This window comes from Lissotriton vulgaris, chromosome 10 (genome assembly GCF_964263255.1).
Source record: "Lissotriton vulgaris chromosome 10, aLisVul1.2, whole genome shotgun sequence".
NCBI classification, from domain to species: domain Eukaryota; kingdom Metazoa; phylum Chordata; class Amphibia; order Caudata; family Salamandridae; genus Lissotriton; species Lissotriton vulgaris.
Window position 1 is genome coordinate 1,018,646,207 of NC_141698.1, and position 21,225 is coordinate 1,018,667,431.

The 21,225-nt window shown below is 45.8% G+C and overlaps 1 protein-coding gene across 1 annotated transcript; it reads left to right on the forward strand.

Annotated features, from left to right (window-relative positions):
- The first annotated feature begins 7,943 nt into the window (after nt 1-7,943).
- On the forward strand, nt 7,944-19,820 carry LOC147689222 (uncharacterized). The gene is made up of 9 exons (XM_086939898.1): nt 7,944-8,010; nt 8,661-8,774; nt 10,328-12,013; nt 12,752-12,851; nt 13,382-13,530; nt 16,704-16,816; nt 17,095-17,184; nt 18,588-18,710; nt 19,626-19,820. The coding sequence occupies exons 1-9, from the start codon at nt 7,944-7,946 to the stop codon at nt 19,818-19,820; spliced, it is 2,637 nt and encodes an 878-aa protein (XP_086796024.1).
- The last annotated feature ends 1,405 nt before the right edge of the window (nt 19,821-21,225 follow it).

Genomic DNA, 21,225 nt, shown 5'->3' on the forward strand with positions numbered 1-21,225 from the left:
CAGGTATGATGGACAACCTGTATAAAATTGGTACAAAAGTTTGTGTGTAATGTTGAGAGTGGTGCATTCAACAAACCTATGCACATTCATTGACTGGCAACAACAAAAAACCCCACAGGTGTTCTCGTAATGAGATCCCTGACACAACCAATAAAGATAAAAATTTTGGTTGTATTTAGAGAGTGGTCTGGCACGACTGAATATGTATATAACAATAGGGAGCATACTAAACATAAGAAGAATAAGAGGAATCTAGACAATTAAGGATAAACACTAAAACCTTTTTATTTATTTTTAGAATAATATGGCGTCAATAGTCCAAATGTCCTGAAGAAGGTGTCAAAAGAAAGAAAGCACCGAAACGCTGCGTCGACTGTTTAGACTGTTTTGACTGTCTTTTTAAACCATTTTTTTGAATGTAATATACTATGTGTACCACGGTTTGTGGTTTTTTAATGAATTTATGACATTGTTTTAGACTGTAACCCATATGGGAGGAAAGCAATAAATTGTATATTTTTTTACTACAGTGTTTGTCCGACATATTTAACTGTTGATTTGAAATTCAGTATCTTCCTTAGCTTATGTGATGCATCTGTATAAAGTCTAGCAATATATAGAAAAACCATTCCCTCAGCCAGACCTCCTCTATAGTGAAAGCCACAGGAAGGCTTTGCCCATTTCTGGGTTTAACAGGGACTTCCAAGTTTTCTGATACTACTATCCCCCTCCCTGCTATACACAACAGGGGTACCTCCAATTTGTTTTGAATATTTATGTTTCATTTGTACGTTTGGTCCACTGAAACGCGTTATTTGACACAGCGACATTATAGTTGACTGCAGGGTATCAATTACCTGATGCCCCGCTGTCAAAAAGGAGGGTATAGGATTTTAGACTTGACAATTAAGATTGAGCTGCAGGTTTATAGTGTAAAGTACATATGCCATAATATTGTGCATGACTGCTTATTCATATATGCTATTTGTTTGTCTGGGCTGTTTTTCCTTGTGCTTGATATACAGCAAGTATATCTTATGGCTTGAGATGGCCTGATATGTGTATTTTTTTGATTTTTGTGTGTGTATATTCTGTTCTATAATGTTACTTTGAATTACAAGTTCCCCTGTGTTGTGAAGGAACGCATATGACGATATGCATTGTTTCACAATAAATTGGATGAATTTGTATTTAAGATAAATTTCACAGATATGGATCTCATACTGTGAGCGAGTAAGGCAGCAGTTTTTCCAGTGCATGCCTAAAATTTGGCTGTAATGATTTTTAAAGAAAACTAAAATGATATACTGGATCAAAGTATGCCATCCGTTGTTAGTCACTTAACTGCCTTTTTCCTTAAGGACAGGCAGCTCTGCATTTATGTATCCTTGATTGGGCCTAAGGATGGAATTATAGATCCGTGACTAAAGGTGGCCTAATTTCGATATCGCATTTTTTTGATCGCATTTTTGATTCCTGAATAAGCCTATGGATTCATTTTTTTCCCCTGAAGAGACAACTGAACATTAGTTAGAATTACCGTGTAGGGTATAGATTGTCAGCGGTAGAGTTAAATTGGTGTAACATTGGTCTTTTCATGTATCCCCGTGCTCTTGGTGCTGTGTCACATGCCTTAGGCCACCCAAGCAAACTCTTGTCCTTCCTATAGATTTTTCTTTTTGCTTCTTCCCTGACCAATGTTGCATCATGTTTAGTTATTGAAGATTTTAGTTGTGTCCTACTTCCATTTTTTCCCTTCTCCGTCTTCCTTTCACCAGTCAGCCCATTTATTATTATGGGTGTATTGTTCATGTTCACACTTCAAGACTGCAGTGATGTAGTAGGAACCCCCTTATGTCACATACATTCCCTTTTGATTGATCAGACTAGTTTTCGAGAATTTTCTTTAGGCCCACTTCAAATGTCTTTTCAGACTGACTATCAGGATAGTGATAGCCTGGTTAATTGACCCAATACAAGTTTTCCATCTCAATAGGAGATTTTCCATCTCAATAGGAGATATCTCAAGTTTACATTCTTTTTTTAGTACGACATATCTTTAATGTCTATTTTTAATTTTTCAGTTCTCTTCTGTTTCTTCTGTTTCAATTTTTTAATAAGATGTGTTCTAATCATGCAGATACCAGGACTCTCTAGTTCTTGTCCTTTTGTCTGCACAGTTGATCATTAGCCTTTGTATTACATAGCGCATTTGATGCACATTGTTTAAAGAAGGGACTTCTTCATGTCCTTGATAATGTGTATTATGTCATTGCCCTATTTGAGATGCTCTAGATAAGGAGTTTAGGAACACCTAGGCTTCATCATTAAGGAGAATATGTATTTACCCCATTAAATAATGTACCCCATTAGACAATGCCACTGTGTGAGGGCATCCATTTAGGTTCCCATGGTGTATTGCCACTCCTTTGCAGATTACAGGCCACTTGCTTAACTGTTTTTATATCTGATTTGAAGGAAACTAACAATTGTGTTACACTTGCTACATCACTAGGGTCGTGCTGGATCTTCCAGAGTCAAAGGAAGAGTGATTCCCTGCAGACCTGTGATCAACACTAAACCCACTCCCCATCAGTGACCGCTACAGATTGCTCTACAAATCCTGCAACAAGGAAGTCGCGAAGCTGGACAGCGATCATCAGCGCGACATCAGTGGTACCTCCAAAAGCAAGGCATCTGCTTAAAAGGCGTTGCAGAAAAAAGGAGTAGCCGGTTCCTTGTTTTCCACAGAATTAGAGTTATTCATTTGGGCTCTGTACCTGTTATGTGTTGGAAACCTCTGTCAGTGTACATCCCCTTGAGCCCTTGGCCCGAGTTTTGGCCTCACCCACACCTCTTTTGCTTTGCACCAGCGGAACAGCAGTGCACCCAAGGATCCACGTTTGGAAAAAGGCACTACATTCTGGTGCCCATGAGAGAGCAGCTTGAGCGTCCTCTGACACTAAATGATGAGTGTTGGAGTCTGAAAGTGCTGCTGACCTTGCTAGGTTTGTTGCTAAGTGGTGCTTGGATCTGCACGAGATGCTTTGTGCCCTTGATTAATGAAGAGCGCATCATTTGTAGTGTCTGCCACAAAGAAGAGACACTGGTGCATTGTTTTGAGACATTGAGACTTTCGAGTGAGCTGTGAGTGTTTGCCCGGAGGGCACTCCTACTAAACAGTATTGTCTTCTCATGAAAAAGCCCGAATTGAAGAGGCCCAACGCGAAGAAGACACTGGAAGCGGATTTGATGGACAATAGAAGCCTGCAAGGAGAGGCTTTGGCGGACTCTCGGTATTTTCTGTGAGCTTGCATAGAATTGGAGTTTGGAAACTAATTTTTGCTGCTTTGCTGGCATTTGTTTTAAAGTACTATTCTGTTTAGTAAAAGCAGAATGAAGTCTCTCTGTAAAAGTGTATCCCTTTTTCATCTGAGAGCATTGATCAGGAACGCCACTGTTTCACTTGAACATATAATAGATTACTGAAATGCATAGGAAGCTATATAGAATGTTATTAGATAATTCTAGGATTTGCCTTCTGTTTAGGATTGTGGAAAATTATGATTTCATTCGTAATAATGGTCACTACGTCCTTCCGTGGTCTATATGTTCTCAACAACGTGTTTTCTAGTGTTATTCTAAAATGACATTGTCTTTTATGGGTGGGATTGTTTTTGTTGCTACCCAATTGACATCTGTACCCACCTCCCAACCTATGTCTCTTCCTACTATTACTTCTTTGCATTTGACTTTTGCTTTTCCTTTTCTCTCTTGCTTTTTCTGAAATTGTATTATGGTTTTCTGTTAAATTTCTTGATTGGTTACCATTTGCCAGTTGCAGGGTCACGTAGGAGTACAAACGGTTCAGTTTGTGACCTGAGTAGTGGCAGTAGGCCTGCAGGACTTGCAGTGTCCCTATGACCTGCTAATAATCACAGCTGAAGTACTCTATCAAGATTGCGTGAGCAACATTAGAAAATGGAGATTGTATTGAGGAATGACGATAAAAAGCAAGAGATAAAAAACAGACATTATAGAATATTGTTCTCTAAGTGCGGTATAGCTCTATCTATTTTAATACCTTTATGTATTTTATAAGTTACTATATTCTGGTTTATTTCTCCTACACAATTGACGTCTGCACCAACTTCTCAACCTACTCTTTCTTTACTGTTTCTTCACATGACTTTCATATTTTACCTGAACATACATTGGTTAGGCCAGAGTTTACTGATAGACCCTTCTGTACAGCTTCTACATCAACACTAGAACATCACTAATTGTTGGGTGGGTGATCTTATACCACATACTACAGATAGAGGTGTTCACTATTTGGTCCTGCCATATATGGCCTTTGTACCACTACGTGTGTAAGAAGACTTGTCCCGAGAGAGTTGCTAAGTAGTAAGATAATACTACAGCAACCCCTTGATGATCTGATAAGTATAGACCTAGATTCAGACTGACATGGGTTTAGGTTATTGCCTATATAAGGGCAAAAGGAGCGTCTGTGGTTCTCAAAATTCCGGACCCTGCCATAATGGTGTACCAAGGCCTAAACACTTGTGCAGAAAATATCATCATACCACGACGAATTTGGTATCAATAGACCGGTAATGATCAGGACATGATGCCTGTGTATTTGCGTCACGATCGAGTGATGCTATCACCCTTAAATCACTGTTCTTGTCCTGAGCCCACGGCATCCATCTTGTGTCTTGCCCTTATATAGTCAATTGATTAAAGTCTGAATTTGATCCAAAGGACACGTCCACCTTTCTCTGACTTCTCCATGACCTGAACAGGCTGAATCTGCCTACGTGATGTTGGCCTCACCAAACCAGTCCATGCCCTCTAGTCAATCTATATTAAAGATCTGAGCAACTTGTTGTGTACATTGGCCTGAGCAAGATTAGAAGGCCGAATACAGTAGCCATGCCTGTTTATGGCCCACAAGCATCCCTTATCCTACATTTCTATCTTCCACACCTGGCTCTGTTTCTCTGCTTCTGGGCTTTTACAATGGGGAGGTGACTGTTTATATGATGGGGAGGAAACCAGTTCTATTGTGAGCTTCTCCGGCCTGCACAGGAAAATATGTGAAGTTTGACATATGTTCATGGTGGAAGATGGGTTGGTCAGTTTGGGCAAGTAGAATGGAATTCATAATTATAGCCTGCTTTGTTATGGTACCATGGGAGCGACCTACAATGATGTGTGTCACAGCAAGAATGTGAGCCTAGGGGCAAACTTTTTGTATAAAAGGCCTGCCTGAGAAAGCTCAGGCAGGCTCCCTCTTTCAATTGTAAAACTACGGTTGGACGACGAAGCCTCATAATTAATTATAATAAAGATGTCTTTTAATTTTACAGATTGGCTTCCAATTCCTTATCTGCTTTATTTTGCAAACTGCTGGATAGATCCCTGGTGGGGAGAGTGAGTCATTTTCCACTTTTCCTCAACACACCGCACCCGAACACACCGCACCCGAACACACACACTGCACCCGAACACACACACTGCACCCGAACACACACACTGCACCCGCACACACACTGCACCCTGACACACACTGCACCTGCACACACACTGCACCTGCACACACACTGCACCCTGACACACACTGCACCCTGACACACACTGCACCCTGACACACACTGCACCCTCACATGCCGCACCCTCACACGCCGCACCCTCACACGCCGCACCCTCACATGCCGCACCCTCACACGCCGCACCCGCACACACACTGCACCCGCACACACACTGCACCCGCACACACACTGCACCCGCACACACACTGCACCCGCACACACTCTGCACCCTCACACACTCTGCACCCTCACACACTCTGCAACCTCACACACTCTGCAACCTCACACACTCTGCACCCTCACACACTCTGCACCCTCACACACTCTGCACCCTCACACACTCTGCACCCTCACACACTCTGCACCCTCACACACTCGGCACCCTCACACACTCTGCAATGGAACATACACTCCAAATACCACTCAGTGCCACATAATTATATGCAACATAATTGCACACCTCATACTTACACTCTACTCAATGCAACATAAATTCACTTTATCTGTCTATCTATCTATCGCCCTCCCTCTATCTATCGCCCTCCCTCTATCTATCTATCGCACTTACTCTATCTATCGCACTCACTCTATCTAGCTAGCGCATCACTACAGCATCACTCAGGGCCACCACAGCATCACTCAGGGCCACCACAACATCACTATGCGCTACCACAGCATCACTGAATGCCACAGCATCACTCGTCACCACCACAACATCACTGAGCGCCACCACAGCATCAATATGTGCAACCATTCAACAACAACTGGTTCAAATATGTTCTCTCAATGTTTCAAGCTTTATTACAAATGTCACAAAAAGATGTTAATATTTCACTTCTGTTCTTGGATTTCCGTCACAATAAAATACAATGAACATAATCGTTAAATATTTACAAAAGCTATTGCCATTATAAATTACAATAACTTTTTTTTAAGTATTAATTCTTTAAAAAATTAAAAGCCATTTTTATTTGTAATATCAATACATGTAGGTCACGTAAATACAACACGTATTGCATTACAAATGCTATAGGTGTCACATTTGCGAAAGTTAAAACTATTGCCATTGTAAATGACAAAGCTATTAATTTCGCTATTTTCAAAACCAACACATAAATAAAAAATTTGTCATTTACAGTACCAATAGCTCAAACTTTCCTAATGCGAGACCTATTGCATTGCAAATGCTTGTTCATAAAATGTTGCCTCTTTCAGTTTTTTTGTCTTGCAGCAGATTTACATAACACAATTTATCACCCGGAGAGATTAAGTGAATTCCCAGAATCACAGAACGCCGCGCCGCAGAGACTCGAGCCAGAATCTACAGCTCTTGATTCAGCCGCTCTGGTCGCTATGCCACATTCTCTCCACTTCCATGAGACTTGTCAGGGAGCTCTTTGCTTTGTCCCGAAAAGTGATTGATAAAAACAACTTATTATTCTTCACGTAGGCGAAACCGATGCATCACCATTGCTTGTTTTTGTTACATTGATTGGGCTCTGCAATCATTCGGATTGATGCATTTGTAATACATTTATAATTAAATGATCTATGTGTGTTTTAAAATTCCTGTGGTACTACATTTATTTGATTGTGGTGACTGAATGTGAGTGTATTTGTTTTTTAAATATTCTAGCAAGGGGAATCCTTTAGATTGACTGGTTGCTTAAACCCCATCCCCTTGTTTTGAGGGGTGTCTCTCTTTTTTCAAGCAGAAGAAAAGAGACCCTTTAATCAGACACTCTAGAATCCCATACACGGAAGGCTCTGTCCAGGTGAGTCCTCTCTCTCTTTCTTATATAGACCACTCACTGTCACACATTAAATCCGTTTTATTTTATATTCTCTCGGGAGAGATGCATTTCTTTCCCCCTTAAACCGATGTCTTTTCCGGGAAAATCACGAGCACCTTCTCCCTCTCTATCCCGTCTCTGCCCTCTGGAAAGTTGTCCCTGCCTGTCCTGGACACTGTTCTGTTTGTGAGGTGTGACCCCTGCTGCTGTGAAACTCCCCTTCATGCGTCGCACCCAGCAGGGAGGGGGGAGAGGGGGGGGGGGGCAGGAAACAAGGCGCTGCACTTTGGGAAAATCCCATTGTCCCTTGAGTGACCGCGACTAGACACGCCCCCCGGGGACACTGCAGATAAAGAGCTGCTGGGTTGGGTGTGGAGTGAGACACCAGCGGTGACTGACCCGGGCACACTCCAGCTACCCCAGCCTGACGAGCTCCAGATTCACCCACGCTCCGGACTCACTCCGGATTCACTCCCGGTTCAACCCCATACTACGGACTCACTCGGATTCGGCCCATACTTCAGACTCAATCCAGATTGACTCCGGCCGCAGGATGCCCGAGCCAGGGAAGGCCCCAGAGCCCCTTCACTATTCCATTGGGATCTTGTCCATCTCTGCAGGTAGGACCCATACTGCCATTTACGTCAGGTTTGGTGCGTTATATAGCGCTAAAATCCGATTGAGGCAGGCAAGCACTTTGTGAATGGAGAGTCCTGGGCTCTGTTTAGATGAGGTGTAGGGGAATCGAATCATATAAGTGTTGAATTGTTTTCTGAGGCCTAAGAGAATGGTTTAGGATGGGTTAGGGCCAGGAGCCGGTAGAGCTGGCGAGAGTCAGTGACATGCTATCTTCACAACTCAGTGCGACTGACTGTTTCGGCTCCACCGGCCTTCGGAGCAGAAGCCTCTCAGGAAGTCTTGGGTCCCTTATAGCTCAGTTCATGTTTGAATATAGCCATGTAGACGCTTTAACCCAGTAACTCACCTGTAACCAATCATTATTGAATATTGGAATAATAAAGTGAACGGGTGTTTTCTGGGTTAAGGCGCGTGCTGCGGAGATCTGAAAGGAACAGGAGTGTGTTTGTGTCACGGATGTCTTTGCTGTGTATCCGGGCTCCTCCCAAGATGGGAGAGAGGCTGGGTTGAGTGTAAGTTATCATTTCATGCCTGTCTCTGTTCTGTTTCAAGACTCCCTCCTAAAGGGGGTCCCTGGCAGGCGTGTGTTTTGTTTATCTTTGCATCATGGCTGTCTTTGCTGTTCTTCCAGGCTCCCTCCTGCTGGCAGTGACGTCATACAGCTCCTCCAGAGCCACGCCCCTCATCCCCAGTACACCCCTGGGGGTCCTGCTGGTCATATTGGCAGCTCTGCTGGGATATACAGGTGAGATCACATTCGTGGGTTTCAGGGGGAGTAGGGAGGGGGGCACACGGCTGAGACTTAGAGCGACACAGTGCCTAAATATATCATGATTGCTTTAATGCGCCTTTTTGACAACTTAATATGGAAATTTAGTGCTTGAAACCAGCCTCGGACTGGTAACACGGGCATTCGGGCAATGCCCGAGGGGCCGGTGTCTGGTTACTGCTGTGGGCTGCTTTTGAGCACTCTGGGGCCGATTTGGGCGGTGTCTCTATTTTCACAATACAGCCAGCGGCCCATTTGGTGGCTGAGTGGCCTTTCTACAGGCAGATGGGCGCTCATTACCACCCTCCCTCGCCACCAACACCGCCGATCCCCTACCCCCGGTTTAGCAACAGGCAGAGGTATCACTCCCTTTGTCTCGCTGGCCGGCCCCTTAATGTCTGCACATACTGAGCGGAGCAGGGGGCCTCAAAATACACCATGATTGCTTCAATGCGCTTATGACATCTCAATATGGGAATGTAGTGCTTGAAACTAATGCGAGGTGGAGATGCCCAGAGAGGAAGCCTTCCCTCGCCCACCCTGTGGGGTTATGAGTGAGAAGGGACCCCTTCTTTCGTATAATGATAGGAAAGTAAACCTTCGAAAAGCCTGTGCCGGTTCTGTGGGTCAATGGTGGGTAAATAAAATGCAGTCCAGGAATCTATAAAGCCTGACCCCGGCTCTGGCTGAGATATTGCTGAATTAGTAAAAACTATCAGCCAGGGAAGACAGGAAGTTAAATTCATGCTGATCTGACGCATTTTCTTTTTCCATTTCTCGATCTTGTTTCCCCCTCTTCTTCCTCCCTCGAATCATCATTTTACTCTTTGTTTTTCTTACTTCCACTACTTTTATCATTCCTTTCTTTCAATGATTTTCTTTTCCATTTTTAGTGACTTCTCCCTTCTGTCTCTCTTCCTGTCTCTATCTACTATCTTTATCTCATTCCTCACACTACCCGCTTCCTTAAATTTATTTTTCATTTACTCAGTCTCTCTGCTTGTCATTCTCTCTCTCCTTTCTTCCGTCCCTCTTTTTATTCCTTTGCCACACTTTTCATTGTATAGTTTTCTTTATTTTGTATTTACTTTTCCCTTCTATCTTTCTCTCCTCTCTTTGTTACTCCTCTTTCTCTTCGTCACTCCTCATTTCTCTTTTCCCATCCTCTCCCTTTTGTTTGTCTAATTTTCTTTCTTCCTATATTTACCTCTCTCTTTTCCTACCTCCTCTTTCTTATTTTCGCCTCTCAATCCTCTTATTAGCACTTTGTCTCTTGTTTCGCTGTCTAGTTCCCTTTTTTACTTACATTTATGTCTCCCATCTCTCTTGCTCTGTCTCCTCTCACCCAATCTCTTTCATTCCTCTAATGATCCCTCCATTCATCTTTCTTTCTCTTTAATTCCATCTTTCCTATACTAACTTCTTCCTTTCAAATCTTTCACTCTCTTTCCCATCTCTACATTGTCACCTACTTGTGTCTCTAATTTTCTTCCTTCCTATATTTACTTCTCCCTTCTTCTCTCCCGCAGGAGTCCGCAGGAGCCGTGGTCCTGTCCCCTTGTTTGTGTCCTTCTGCCTGACGGTCTCAGCGCTATGGTGCTCTAAGGGAGTGATCCATATCATGGACGGGCAGGGGGTCCTCGGCGGGTCCCTTGATCTTCGTAATGCCATGGTCCCTGGTCTTGCAGCCTTCACCCTGGGACTGCTCATCATCAGTCTGGTGGCCGTCCTTCAGAAGGAGGCTGCCCTCGCCATGATGGCATTGGCCATCTCGCTCTCCGCTGCCCATGAAACCGCCACATACTATGCCAGTAGCTTTGGTGCCTCGGCGGTGGCTTCTAACCACCTCATCGTCTGTCTCGTTGGGGCGTACTTTGGTGGAGGGAGGCTCCTCCATATACTTACTGGGAAGTTGGTCACCCTCCCTGGCACAGATCTGGCTACGGCTAAAGCCATCCCCCAGGGCTCACCCATGACCGCCAGCAGCAACGACCTGGTCATCATTGGGCTGATCTTGAATATGGTGTCCGCCAGCGTCTTTGGGTGCAGGGTCCTGGGAGTGACCACCAGTCTCTTTGTGGGGCAGGTGCCTTGGCTTTGGATGGCGGGGGTCTTCCAGATTGGGGTCTGCATCCTGTCCTATCGATGCTTGGATACCCTTGTGGCCACCTTCTTTGGTTTCACCTCCATCCTGCGGTTCGCTGAAGGGTATTCCTTGCTCTACCAGTTCTGGCAGGCCACTGAACCCATTTTCCCTGTCCCATTACTGGTGGTCTTTCTGCTCCTGTTCATGGTCTTGGCTGTATTCATGGCTGGTAGGAGCCTAGTGGATGGGCTGTATCCGTTGTTTTATGTGACCTATTGCATCGCTTTAGCGTCACGTCCCATTGGTTTCTTCCATGGTGGATCACAAGGAGTGAATGTGGCTATCTACGTGGCTTCAGCACTTATGACACTCATTAAACTTTACAACATGAAAGCGGCCACCAAGATTCCAACAGGAGAGGGGATTGTTAATAGCCTGTTCACACCAATTAGCATTTTCAAGTTACATCAAGAAAAAGACCTGCATGTTCCTTACCTCGGCTATTCTAAGTATGCTGACGGAGAGGTGCTTGGCCACGCAGGCAGCATTTTGGCCGCCTTTGCAATCACTATGTCTGTGGACCCAACAGACGCACGTGCCACTGTCGTCCTACCGTGGGTGGTGGTAGCGGGAGGTCTTCTGAAATTTGTTTGTGGCTCTGTAGCCTTCTCGCGTGGTAAGACCCTTGAGAGCAGCACCTTTATTCTTTATGGAGTTATGTGGATCATCTGGGGTCTCACCAGGTACGGTGGCCTCTACGGCCCCACAAGGGGCTTCCACGTGGCTGTGGGCATCATCTGCTTCATGCTCTTGAATGGGTTCATTATTTTCTGCACGCTGTTCCTAAGCAAAGCCTGGTTCCTGTATTGCCTCACCTTTGAACTCATCCTCATCAGTTTTCTATTGGACGCCGTCGCAGCCCTCCCAGTTGGGTATGACATTGCTGTCACCATCATCTTTGGCCTGGTCAGCTTCTACTGCTTCCTGGCTGGGCTGGTCAGTAACACATTTGAAGAACCCCAGCTGCCCATGGGTCGCCCACTTCTGCAGCTCCAGGGGCATGGGGGTGGAGCCTCCAAGTGCCCCCACCTTCCTGCCAGGAGGGCCACATCTGTCAAGCAGATCGCAGGTAAGGAGATTCTGGGGGGAAATCTTTTTTTTTTTAATGTTGGGAAATTTAAAACTCTACTAATTTGATTACAGTTATGTCTGCAATTTTTAAATGTTTCCATTCTTAGTTTAACAAAGTTGTACATTGTTTACTGCTAAACTTTGTCCGGAAAGACTTAGTGAAAACATGATTTTACCAGCAGAAAAATTTCTCCTTGACAAAAATAAGACTTCTATTTTACCTCCAAGTCACATATTGAATCCTTAATAACATTAGTCATATTATAGTTTGTACTTCTTTGTTATATTCATATTTTTGGGGGTTTTGTGGAAAAATTAAGCTGAAACTAGTATATTTCCACATTCATTTAACAGATAAATATGCACTTATGGTTGAATGTCTGCCAGGGTTCAGTGCTGTGAACACTTCAGAAGATAAATCAGTGCATTATGTGAAAATATGTGAATTTCAGTATCAACCTTTTGCATATCTACTGCTGTTAAAGCCTTTTACTAAAATGCCTTTCTTTTTTAACCCCCTTATCTATCAATCCACACATCTATTGACCTGGCAGTCATGGCAAACAGGGTTTAGAATTATTCAAAAGCACCCCAATTTCAGTTTTTATCCACATTTAAAAATAAATACATGCAAAAAAATAAATGTTTTCTGTCTGCATTTATCTGCAAAAATCAGTAAAAACGGAAAACAGGGAGCCTTACCTATAATCACGGGGTTCTTGCTCTTCTATTGCAGAAATCATGAAGGATGGAGGAATCTGTGGTGTCCCCACAGACACGGTGTATGCGGTGGTGGGAGCCTGTAACCGGCCTGCGGCCGTGGAGAAGGTGTACAGGTGAGTGTTATCTTCACAGCCCTTAATTTCAATCAATAGTGAATATTTTAGGTTGATGAATTCTTATAACAATGAGAACCACAGAATGAAAAAGCCAAACACCAATTACATTGAGGAAACCCGAGAAAGAAACAACAATATACCAAGAGCAGAGAACCCCTGGAAATGAAGCAACAACAAACAAGTAACCTTAGACACTTCTGTAAAGAAGAAACCAAACGTCCTTATAAAACTTTGAACAGACCAGCAGTACTATCCCTCTATCTGCACCTTTTGGGGCATGTGAAAAACACCTAAAAACCAGGATTCATTTTGTGACAAGTGAAAAGGACCAGTGTCTTGCTCTATATGACTGTATAAATCGTTCAGTCTTAAGATGGAGTAGATCTCATCCTAAATGTTCCTTTTTACATCATCATGTCCCTGCTGGTGGTCTGAGATTGGCCAGAATCTCAACTCTGGATCCTCCAATCACAGTGAGATGGATCTCGTCCCTTCACTCAGTTGACCTCTGTCTTGTTTCCTTCCAGGACAAAGCTGAAGCCCAAGGACGCCCCCATGTCCATCTGGATCTCGACCTTGAAGCAGCTGGAGCCGGCTAGACACCTGTTCAGCCCTCTGCTCTGGGACTTCATGCAGGCGGCCTGGCCTTCGCAGATGAGCCTGGTCATACCAAGAGGTGAGCAGGGGGTCTGTATCTGAGAGCACATGAAGACCAGCAGATCCCAGTTCATGACCACAAACAAGGGGGAAAGATGAGAAAAGTAACACCCATCATCTGGATACAAAACTACCACACACATTAATTGTGACTGCAGACTAGGACCCAGTCCCAGCCACCCCAGGCTTCAATGCTTCATGTGTACACACAGACCATACATGCTCTTCAGCTTCCATGTAGGATTGTTTCCATGTTCCCTCATGTACTGTTTCTTTACCGCTCCTGTTGCAAACATTCACCACAAATTCCGAGTGTGATCTGACCCGTTACATTAGAGTCGCCTGTCCTGCCAACACCTGTGCTTTATCCTTCACATGTATATAGGGAGGAGACCCCTACATTGCCTGATCCATGTATATAGGACAAGCACCAACATACTGCCTGCTCTGTGAGTCTAAGGAGGATCTTTAGTGATTATTTGGATCTTGGGCGCTCCTGTAAATATTCTGGTCCATAACAGCAGAGGATGAGCACTGTCCGCTCGCTGACCTGTATCCTTATCTACAGGGTCTGAGCCTCTCCATTATCTGCCCTCACCCGTAGGAAGAGCACTGTCCGCTCACTGACCTGTATCCTTCTCTACAGGGTCTGAGCCTCTCCATTATCTGCCCTCACCCATAGGATGAGCACTGTCCGCTCACTGACCTGTATCCTTATCTACAGGGCTGAGCCTCTCCATTATCTGCCCCCACTCATAGGAAGAGCACTGCCCGCTCACTGACCTGTATCCTTCTCTACAGGGTCTGAGCCTCTCCATTATCTGCCCTCACCCATAGGAAGAGCACTGCCCGCTCACTGACCTGTATCCTTCTCTACAGGGTCTGACCCTCTCCATTATCTGCCCTCACCCATAGGAAGAGCACTGCCCGCTCACTGACCTGTATCTTTCTCTACAGGGTCTGAGCCTCTCCATTATCTGCCTCCACCCATAGGATGAGCACTGTCCGCTCACTGACCTGTATCCTTCTCTACAGGGTCTGAGCCTCTCCATTATCTGCCCTCACCCATAGGATGAGCACTGTCCGCTCACTGACCTGTATCCTTCTCTACAGGGTCTGAGCCTCTCCATTATCTGCCCTCACCCATAGGATGAGCACTGCCCGCTCGCTGACCTGTATCCTTCTCTACAGGGTCTGAGCCTCTCCATTATCTGCCCTCACCCATAGGAAGAGCACCGCCCGCTCACTGACCTGTAACTTTATCTACAGGGTCTGAGCCTCTCCATTATCTGCCCTCACCCATAGGAAGAGCACTGCCCGCTCACTGACCTGTATCCTTCTCTACAGGGTCTGAGCCTCTCCATTATCTGCCTCCACCCATAGGATGAGCACTGCCCGCTCACTGACCTGTATCCTTCTCTACAGGGTCTGAGCCTCTCCATTATCTGCCCTCACCCATAGGAAGAGCACTGCCCGCTCACTGACCTGTATCCTTCTCTACAGGGTCTGAGCCTCTCCATTATCTGCCTCCACCCATAGGATGAGCACTGCCCGCTCACTGACCTGTATCCTTCTCTACAGGGTCTGAGCCTCTCCATTATCTGCCCTCACCCATAGGATGAGCACTGCCCGCTCACTGACCTGTATCCTTCTCTACAGGGTCTGAGCCTCTCCATTATCTGCCCTCACCCATAGGATGAGCACTGCCCGCTCGCTGACCTGTATCCTTATCTACAGGGTCTGAGTCTCTCTGTTATCTGCCCTCACCCATAGGATGAGCACTGTCCGCTCACTGACCTGTATTCTTATCTACAGGGTCTGACCCTCTCCATTATCTGCCCTCACTCATAGGAAGAGCACTGCCCGCTCACTGACCTGTATCCTTCTCTACAGGGTCTGACCCTCTCCATTATCTGCCCTCACCCATAGGAAGAGCACTGCCCGCTCACTGACCTGTATCCTTCTCTACAGGGTCTGAGCCTCTCCATTATCTGACCCCACTCATAGGAAGAGCACTGCCCGCTCACTGACCTGTATCCTTCTCTACAGGGTCTGAGCCTCTCCATTATCTGACCCCACCCATAGGAAGAGCACTGTTCGCTCACTGACCTGTATCTTTCTCTACAGGGTCTGAGCCTCTCTAGTATCTGATCCCAGCCATAGGATGAGCACTGACCACTCGCTGACCTGTATCTTTCTCTACAGGGAGTGACCCTCTCCATTATCTGACCCCACCCATAGGATGAACACTGTCCTCTCACTGGCTTGTATCTTGGTCTACAGGGAGTGAACCTTTCCATCATCCGACCCCGCCTGTGGGATGTGCACACTTTGCTGTCTGTATCTTGTATAGATGAAAGTTTCTCTTCATCATCTGACCCACACCTATAAGGTGACATCTTTACACTGCCTGACATATTCCCAATAGGGATCCTCTCCATTATCAGAGCCCCGTCTACAGGGTCAATATTGTCCTTTGCACGCTTTTTGCCTATAAGGAGATGTTAGTTCATCATCTGACCCTTCCTACCTATAGCGCGAGCACCTGTGTAGTTTGAAGGCTGGTAATATAGAGGCTACGAGCCAGAGGCTCGTTGAATATTGGCTTCAAACGATGAGCTAAACAGCAGCAGAGCACGTTGTGAGTTTAGTGCACACCATAGGATCCTCCTGCGGCTTGGGAGGAGAGGGGTGCTCTGTGAGCACGCAGGAGAGGGCCACGTTCGACTGGTGCGTAGTCACTCACAGTGACTGCATGGGATTGGGGTATTTCCAAGGGTACCCCCTCACTTTACCAGTGTTTTTGTGTGTATTTCTCCATCATGCAGGACTCACATCAGTGGTTAGTTTTTAAGTGGATGGGCCCATAGCTTTCCTGAATGGTAGGGTTTAGCAAATACCAAGGCTGTCTGACCTTGTTCCTCCTCATGTCTCTTTCTCTTTATCTAATTCTTGTCTCTTTATCTAATTTTTAACTTTCTTCATCCCTGCTTTCATTGTCGCTGTTTTCCTTTCTTTCACTTCTTCCTTATTTCTCTCTTTTCTGCCTTTGTCCTCTTGCTCTAGGGTCCAAGTTTGATGATGAAATAAAAAAAAATGTGGTCCCCAAACATGAGTGCTGGTGCCTTTCAATGGCAGACACCTGCTCAAATTAAGCCCTGCTCACACCTTTCTGTCTTCTTGAACCCACAGGCGAGTGGCTGCAATGCTTCGGACTGGAAGACTCCGCTAAGTACATTGGCACCGCAGAGAGCATCGCCATCAGGATCCCGGATTGTTCTGTGACCACATCCCTGATTGACCTGGTGAGTTGTCCGGTGGTAACGGGATGCCAGCACTGCCCGGGCATTGCTGGCACTGTCTGCCACCAGTGATGAGCATGGCTGCCAGTCTGCTGCACCCTTTGCGGGGGCATGAGTGGCACTGAGCTGCCAGTCCTGCTCAAGCATGGGTGGTGTACATCAGCATACATTTAAGATATGTAAACACATCTCTCTATATCTGGGGAGGGTGAGGGGGACACTGCTTTGTGTCCAATGAAAGTGAGTTGAATCTCCTACTCTGTTTCTTTGTGTCTCACCAGGTTGGGCCCATTGTGGTCTCATCAGCCAATCCGAGCGGAGAAGCCGACACCACTCACCACAACCAAGTGTACGCCAAGATGGGCGACAAGGTAAGTACCATTACAAGCACAAGAGGTGTATCTGAGGACACTGTGTCCATAACCCAGAGTCCTGATAGACCAAGGAGTCTTCTGCGTGGCCTGCATTGAACAGACAACATTTACCAGGGATAGCCCATGTGCACTGTCAATTATCCTGATGAAAGGAGGTTTTTCTAGATAGTTCTGACTTAGTAACTAATATTTTGTAGTTTTTTTGCCAAATATACACTGGATGAAGTCTGGATAAAGTTTACAAATGTGATTCGGTTAAAAAAACTTAAAATTGCTAATGGGACTAGGTGACCGGTGAAAACTTAGTTTATCGACTGCCAAGCATTTCAAAATGATGTGATGGTCCCTCTTCTATATCTAGGGAAGATCCCAGAGTGGGATGTTGAAGGTGTGCGCAGCATGCGTGGGGGATCCCAGAGTAGGATGTTGAAGGTGTGCGCAGCATGTGTGGGGGATCCCAGAGTAGGATGTTGAAGGTGTGTGCAGCATGTGTGGGGGATCCCAGAGTAGGATGTTGAAGGCGAGTAGGATGCTCACAGTATCTAAGGGTGGTCCTCTGATTAGGGTGATGAAGATGACTGGGATGCGTGGAGGGGGGTCCTAGGGAAGAATGGTTAAGGGGTGCACTGTGCCCGTAGGTGATCCCCACAACAGGATGATGAATAACCATGCTGTATCCTGAGGGCTCCAGGACTGACCAATGCTTATTTAAAGTACTGGAGCTTCAGTTCTGATCCTGGAGCAGGATGTTGAAGATGCAGGCCGTATCCAGAGAGGATCAGAGTGGATTGTTGTCCATGCAAAGCCTCCAGGCAGTTGTGACCAATGTTTGTAGGAAGGAAAGATGGTGGATAAAAGTGAAGGTGTTGTGTGATGTCACTCGCACTGCAGTGAAAGTGAGGCCTCTGCAGTGGAGGAATCCTGGTCGATAGGGGAGATGGTGACCTCACATTTAGTAATGCTTGTGTTATTCTTAAACACTCCAGAGAGTAATGACTGGATGATGATACAACAGAATTATTCAGTAGAGTAGAGAGCGCCCTGTTGAGGTGCCCACCATGTCTTTGGTGAGAAGTAGGTCCAACCAGACCCTGAAATGAAGATAATGATGCCATTGTTGTGGAAGAGGTGTGGCGCAGCGGTCAGGGCGACTGACGGTGGACACTGGGGATCACGGTTCGATCCCCGACACCGGCGGCAGGGGTCTGCCCAGCACCATGTGACTCTGGACAATAGCTTGCTTAATCTTCCTGACGGCTTCCAGCACTGGGAAACCTACGGGTAGCTGTGCGCTTTACAAATAGAGGATTATTATAGTTTTGGTATCCATGGAAGCCCCGCAGCTGCCTGTGTGATGGGAGTCTGTGGGTGGTGATCTCACATGTGGCTTTGCTCCTCAGGTGGAGGGAGTCCTCTGCAATGGGCCTTCTCCAGAGAACATCGCCTCCACCATCGTCAACTGCACCAAGATCGACAGTGGGACCATCGGGTTCTTCAGGATAGGAACGGTGCCCAAATCCCACGTAAGTAGAGTGTGTGTGTGTGCTGTGCATCTCTGAGTCTCTGTGTGTGGTTCTGTGTTTGTTTGTCCCTTTCTGTGCGTGTGTGTGTAGTGTCATCCAGTGGCAAATACAAGGAAGGCAACTGATCACGTGCTCTTGGACATTGGGAAAAGAGAGTGGAAAGAAGAGAGAGAGAGAGAGAGAGAGAAAGAGCGAGAGAGAGAGAGAGACAGAGAGAGAGAGAGAGAGAGAGAGAGAGAGAGCGAGAGAGTGTGTGTGTGTGTGGAGCCTAGGATTTTGGATGTCCAGGGGCAGGGGTTTGCATGTGGAGTTACAGGAGTGCCATCACAAGAAGGAGGTTTGAATATCTAGGGAAGAAGCAAACCTGAAGATTGAAGTTCTCAGGGGCCATATTTAAGGACATTTCTCACTTCAGTCTGATGCCACACACAATGCTGCTGATAGAGTAAAATGTGGAAGCCCCAGAGAAGAAATTGTGGGGCATAAACATGTCAGGAGAGGAGTCATGTCATGCCAAGAGTATGTGTTTGAAGTAGGGTCTAGTTGAGCATATCCAAGAAGGCAGTAAATTCAGAGAGGGGACTAGTGCATACATGGCCGAGGTGAGCTCGTGAGAAAGTGTTACTCAGCATTTAAAAAGTCGTTAAAATGTCACTCATAATTACTCTGACATTATGAAAATGTCACACATAGCAATCTGAAACCTTGGCATATATGCATTAGTTTCTACTGCAGCCCTCACGTCCAGTCACAGCTCTGACTACAGCCTGAACACACTGTCGGAAGAGTGGAAGATTCCATTCCATCTCTCTCTGAGGGGGAGGCCTGCGTTCAGTCGTACCTTGTCCAGACCCCCCTGGTGGTGAAGTCATGTCATTGCTCCTTCAGTAATGGCGCCGGTGTCTCTCATTACAGGTGCTGCAGCTGTTTAAGCAGATCCAGATGAAGCACAGCTCCGATCTTGTCTCCAGCGCCCTCACCGAGGTCCCCTTGGAGCCGCCATACTCGTCCAGTTCCATCACAGAGCACACGCTGCCCCAGAGCTCCGAGGACCCTTCACACCAGTCCTACGTCAATGGAGGATTCAGCATGGAGGATGAGAAGTTGTGATGGACTTTTGTGGGGAGAGCGCCACCTAGTGGCGCAGGAAGGGTGCCCGTGACTCTAGTCAAAGCAAGGAGAAAGGACTCCTTACCCTAGGACAGGGTTGTACAACACAGAACACAGTCATCCTGGGATGCAGTGGAACCTGAAAAGGCTGGTGCCTTAAATAAAAATGCAACAAACCTTTACCATCTTGGACGAGTATTCCGAAGTCATAGATCACTGCAAAGTCCTAGATGGCAGAGACCTCGCCCGGCTCGAGAGGGTTCACCGCATCTCTTGAGTTTGATATTGCACACCTGTACTAACACTCTTTATTTAATATGTTCTTTATCGCATTCTTGAGATTGTTTCAATGTGTACATCATCCTATTGGTAAGGTTTTCAAAACATCTGTATTTTATTTATCAATGTATTTATTTTTTTTTTGTATTTTGTATATGAATAAACTCAAGTCTAAAATTATGTTATTTACCTTTTTTTTCTCAATCAGACCATCAGTTCAATCTTGCATCCAGTTCACAAGCTAAATAAAGCCATTTCACATCCTAAAAAAATCCTCTTCATAGCACTTAACCGACTGGGCGCTATAGTTTGAGTAGTGAGGAGTGGTGGAGCCCAATCCCGCTAAAGGCAGAGTTTGATTCTGGTTCATCGCATGACAGATCGCAACCCCCCCTGAGGATTCATTTCACACACGTAGCTCACTGAATCGTACCTTGGCGCTGTAGCTCAGCTGTGGTTGGATTGGTTCTGCCCGCTCACTCTCATTCGGTCCTGAGTTCTTATTTGCGAACACTCTGGGTTCCCTTTATTGGCATCAGAGTGCAGTGCGGGCACCATCTGGGGGCCTTTAATAAACAGAAGCACAGAGCAGACAGCGCCTCCGCCTGAATCTCTACATGAGAACTGTGCACGACCCTCACACAATCATGAACGTGCTCCCCCATCAGTGAGAGGTCACTACAGTGCAAACATATGGCACAGATCCCTCTGAATGTGAACTTCGATGCCCGATTCACAAAACACTTTATAAGTCCGCGCCCGCAGGCTCCGGCCTTGCATAACAAAGCGTTGAGAGTTAGAGAGGCTTCAAGTCTCTGAAAACCTTCGTGAATTGTGAATTCCGTCTACACAAAGGCATTTGTGCGTGCATACTTGTAGATGGTGTAATAAGGGAAAACATTGCATTTGTGTAATTTGTTTATACAATAAAACAATAAAGCAATTCAATTAAAGCAACAATAAAAATATGATTATGGAGCAAACACTGATCTTTGTTTCTGACTCAACTTCTGAGCACCTAAATCTAGCTCCTACTTCACAGGTGTGTTGGATGAGGCACACTCTCACCCCAATGAAGTGTATGTGTTGGAGTCTCTAAATCCAGGCGCTAGGGTTACTTGGTTGA

What these genes read in the sequence shown, in the direction of transcription:
- LOC147689222 (XM_086939898.1), top strand. Translation starts at nt 7,944, where the DNA reads ATGCCCGAGCCAGGGAAGGCCCCAGAGCCCCTTCACTATTCCATTGGG. An exon ending in GAGCCTGGTCATACCAAGAG is followed by an intron (nt 13,531 to 16,703) that starts GTGAGCAGGGGG and finishes TTGAACCCACAG; the next exon opens with GCGAGTGGCTGCAATGCTTC. An exon ending in CCACATCCCTGATTGACCTG is followed by an intron (nt 16,817 to 17,094) that starts GTGAGTTGTCCG and finishes GTGTCTCACCAG; the next exon opens with GTTGGGCCCATTGTGGTCTC.